This window comes from Bison bison, unplaced genomic scaffold (genome assembly GCF_000754665.1).
Source record: "Bison bison bison isolate TAMUID 2011002044 unplaced genomic scaffold, Bison_UMD1.0 scf7180017864144, whole genome shotgun sequence".
Taxonomy (NCBI): domain Eukaryota; kingdom Metazoa; phylum Chordata; class Mammalia; order Artiodactyla; family Bovidae; genus Bison; species Bison bison.
Window position 1 is genome coordinate 1,809,789 of NW_011494716.1, and position 3,640 is coordinate 1,813,428.

Here is a 3,640-nt window from a genome sequence, read left to right on the forward strand (position 1 = left end):
TCAGCAAGTAGCTCCTTCCATCCGGGGCTTTCTGGGGCAGGAAGTAGGAAAGGAGGTTCTCAAAATAGCAGGGCAGCCGCACACTGGTCATGGGGATGCCGATGTACCGGAAATACTCTTCCACCTCCCCTTTGCCGTCAAAGTGTCCCGCTGTCAGTCTCCCCGCCGTTAGCTTCTTGATGTTCTCCAGGCCGCTGTAGACCACGTAGCGCAGGCCCAGGCGCTTGGCCAGATCAGCCAGCAGCTTTCCCTGGCAGGCGAGTGGGCAGGAAAGGAGAAACCACAAAGCTCAGAGGAAGGGTGTGTGTCCCCATCGTGGCCCTGGCTCTCCCCCCAGAGGCCACTGTGCCAAGAGCCACAGGCCACTAACCCCTCTGATAAGGTTCCCCCTTTCCTGTGCAGCTCCCACAGCATCACATCCTCTACCCCAGGATTATAAGCCTCCCACCAGCCAACAGCCTTAGCACCCCTTCTCCAGATCATCCAGGGTGTCCCACCTTCCAGGGTACTGGGCCAAAGTCCACCGTGTGCCACCTGGGAGGGGGCGCACAGAGGCTTCCCGTCTCTGCCTGTGCTCAGACAGCATCTTGTCCCCATGCTGTGCTGTCTTCCTAGGAGAGCCCCAGCCGTCCCCTAGGGAAGCGCTATGGCTCAGCTGTTGAGCACACAAAACACGCCACCTGGGATCTGGACTGGCTCTGCAGCGCCCTGGCTGTGCCTTCCAGGACAAAGGGTCTAACTGCTCTGCCTCCTCGGTTAAATGGGGACAGACCACCTGGTGCATAAGGCTGTGTAGGGCGCTGGATGGTGGCCTCCCAAGAGATATGTCCACCTCCCATCCGCCAGAACCTGGGAATGTCACATCGTTTGGGAAAGGGTCTCCAAAGATATTTTTTAAGTTAAAAAACTTGAGATCATCCTGGATTACCCTGGTGGGCCCTCAACCCAATGACAAGTTGTCCTTATGAGAGATGGAAGAGGAGACAGGGAGAAGAGGAAAGGCTGCGTGAAGACAGAGGCAGAGCCCAGAGTGACGTGACCACATGGAGAGCCAACACCACCAGACTGGAAGAGGCAAGCCTCCAGACAGGGCGGGCCAACACCTTGCTGTTGGACTCCTGGACTTCAGAGCTGGGAGAGAATGAATTCCTGTTGTTTTAAGCCACCTGGCTTGTGGTCATTTGTCATGGTGCAGGCGGTCAGGTTGACGGGATCTGCATGAACCAGAAAAGCTGTCTTTGTCCACTCTCTGAGATGGGCTTCCAGGTACGACAGCAACTGAAGGCTCAAGGTTAAAAACAAAGAGACCAGGGGTCCAGTCCAGCTTCCCTTTATGGACCAAAGTGGTCCAATAAAGCTCCCCTTTACATGGGAGGAAACACAGACCAGCTCAGGGAAGTCACGTCCACAGCCAAGGCGGTGGGAGCTGTGGACGAGGCAGGACTGAAAGCCGATGGCCAGGGGTCTCAGCCCTGGAACCCTGGCTGCACCAGTCATACCTTCTACAAACACCCAAGCGCCTGCTATGTGACAGGCCCGCTGCAAGTGTCTCCACCTTCCAGGGGATTTTAAAAAGATGCATGTTTGTCTCACATCCCTCCCACAGCAGCCTGGGCTCAACGCCACCGACCAAAGAGAAGCTGGGTGGAAAACAGAATAAAGAGAAACGTGAAACATCTAAAAGGGACCTGGCAGATTTGGGGAATGACGGTGACGTGTTATGCTTTGATTGTTGTTGTTCAGTCGCCAAGCTGTGTCGGACTCTTGCGACCCCATGAACTGCAGCACGCCAGGCTTCCCTGTCCCTCACCATATTTTGATTAGAACGTTAGTTCCATGCGTATGTGTGCTGTGTGTGTGCTAAGTGGCTTCAACTGGGTCCCACTCTTTGCAACCCTGTAGACTGTAGCCCTCCAGTCTCTTCTGTCCGTGGGATTCTCCAGGCAAGAATACTGGAGTGGGTTGCCATGCCCTCCTCCAGAGGATCTTCCTAACTCAGGGACTGAACCCATGTCTCTTATGTGTCCTGCACTGGCAGGTGGGTTCTCTACCACTAGCGCCACCCGGGAAGTCAGTTATATGGGTATATTTATCTTCAAATTTCATCAAACTGTACAATTAAAATGTGTACCTTTTAAGAAAATTATGGGTCAGCACAGTTGTTAAGAAAAATGTGAAGTCACTGGATGACATAAAGCAGATTGGGGTTGCCTCGGCCTGGGGAGGGGAGAATGGGGAGGGGCTGCCACCAGCTATGGTGTTTTCCTTTGGGGGTGATTAAATGTTCTGGAATTAGTAGTGGTGATGGCGGCACAACTTTACAAACGTGTGAAAAAACACTGAACTGTTCACTTCAAAAGGGTGAACAGTATGGTGATATCTTAAGTCACTGGATGAAGAAGCCACCTCCTGCCCTTATCAAAGTCTAGGAGGGCTGCATGGAAGAGGGGAAAGGCTGCAGTGTCCGTCGTCACAGGCAGGGGGCAGCCCCTCTCTGACAAGTCAGAGCTGCCCTGCAAGGGCCAGTAGAGAGACCTGGGAGCTCTTTGAAGATGCCTGGCTCCTGCCCTGGCCTCCTGACGCCCAGCGGCCTGGCCTCACCTGCTTGACCTCCTGCTCCTGGCTGCAGTTCTCCCAGTAGTTGGTCACAATGAAGGTGGCGTGAGCCCCGCTCAGGGCCAGCTCCATGCTGGCCTCGTCATCCTGGTCTCCCTGCACTACCTCTGCACCTTGCAGCCTCAGCTGCTTCGCTGCCCTCTGCCCAGGGTCCCGGGTCACCACTCGGACCCTAAATGTCCCATCTTCCAGGAGTGTCCGGGCCACTGAGCCTCCCTGGGCACCTGCGGAGAATCAGAAAGACCTGCAGGGTGGAACCTGCATGGGAGGCCTGCGCAGGGTGGCGCCCCTAGAGCTGGGGGGCGGGGCCGGCCGGACCCCCGGGCTGTCCTGGGTAAGGGGTCCAGCGCCTCCTTTTGGGGTTTCGCTTACCTGTGGCTCCAAACACCACCACCAGCTTCTTGTCCGCCATGTGAGCGGGAGCGGAAGGTGTGGTCCCGAGAAGTCTAGGGGCAGTGAGAGGCGCAGAGTGGGCGAAAGGGCGCGCGCGTCGCGTAGGCCCCAGGGGGCGGTTCGGCCGGGAAACAGAGGGACTCCGCCACCCCCGTCCCCTAGGACTGGCTCCGGGTCCTACCCGCAACCCTTTCCCGGGCCCTCCAGACCAGCTGTACCTCCCAGTGGAGGCCTAGATGTGAAACGCTCCGGGAACTGGGGACCCGTGAGGCTGCAGCCGAGTCCACGGCGGAGGGGGGATGCAACCCTACATGTGGCGCCGACCCTCGCCCTCAGCTCCAGTGGCAACCTGGCAAAGCCATGCTTTCCCAGACACCCTGCATGAACGGACCCCAGGCTGGGTTGCTTCCGAATCCTCGCCGTCCGGGCCCTCACTGCGCGAAGCGGACACGCCACCCCCCTCCGCAGGCACAGATGGTTCGTCCCGACTCGGGCGAACTCGGCCGAAGGTCTGCAGCCGCCGGCCCGAAGCCTACGTAAACCGAATTTGCGTAAATCAGGTCTGACCGAAATGCACTGCATAGGCGAATGCTGGTGGTGACGGCTGCGCCAAACAAAAATGAGTAACTAA

At 57.3% G+C, this 3,640-nt stretch overlaps 1 protein-coding gene across 4 annotated transcripts in view; it reads right to left on the minus strand.

The window, feature by feature from the left end:
- NMRAL1 (NmrA-like family domain containing 1) overlaps window positions 1–3,416 on the minus strand; it is an 8,434-nt gene extending 5,018 nt beyond the window's left edge. For 2 of the 4 annotated variants that reach the window (XM_010840403.1, XM_010840404.1), the window contains exons 1-3: window positions 2,989–3,416; window positions 2,602–2,840; window positions 1–250 (exon numbers count right to left, since the gene is read on the minus strand). In XM_010840403.1, coding sequence (XP_010838705.1) covers window positions 1–250; window positions 2,602–2,840; window positions 2,989–3,028 — 529 coding nt within the window. In that variant the 5' untranslated portion in view covers window positions 3,029–3,416. The remainder of the gene's footprint in view (window positions 251–2,601; window positions 2,841–2,988) is intronic. The other 2 variants (XM_010840400.1, XM_010840401.1) reach the window with 2 other exon arrangements.
- Between the last annotated feature and the right edge of the window lie 224 nt (window positions 3,417–3,640).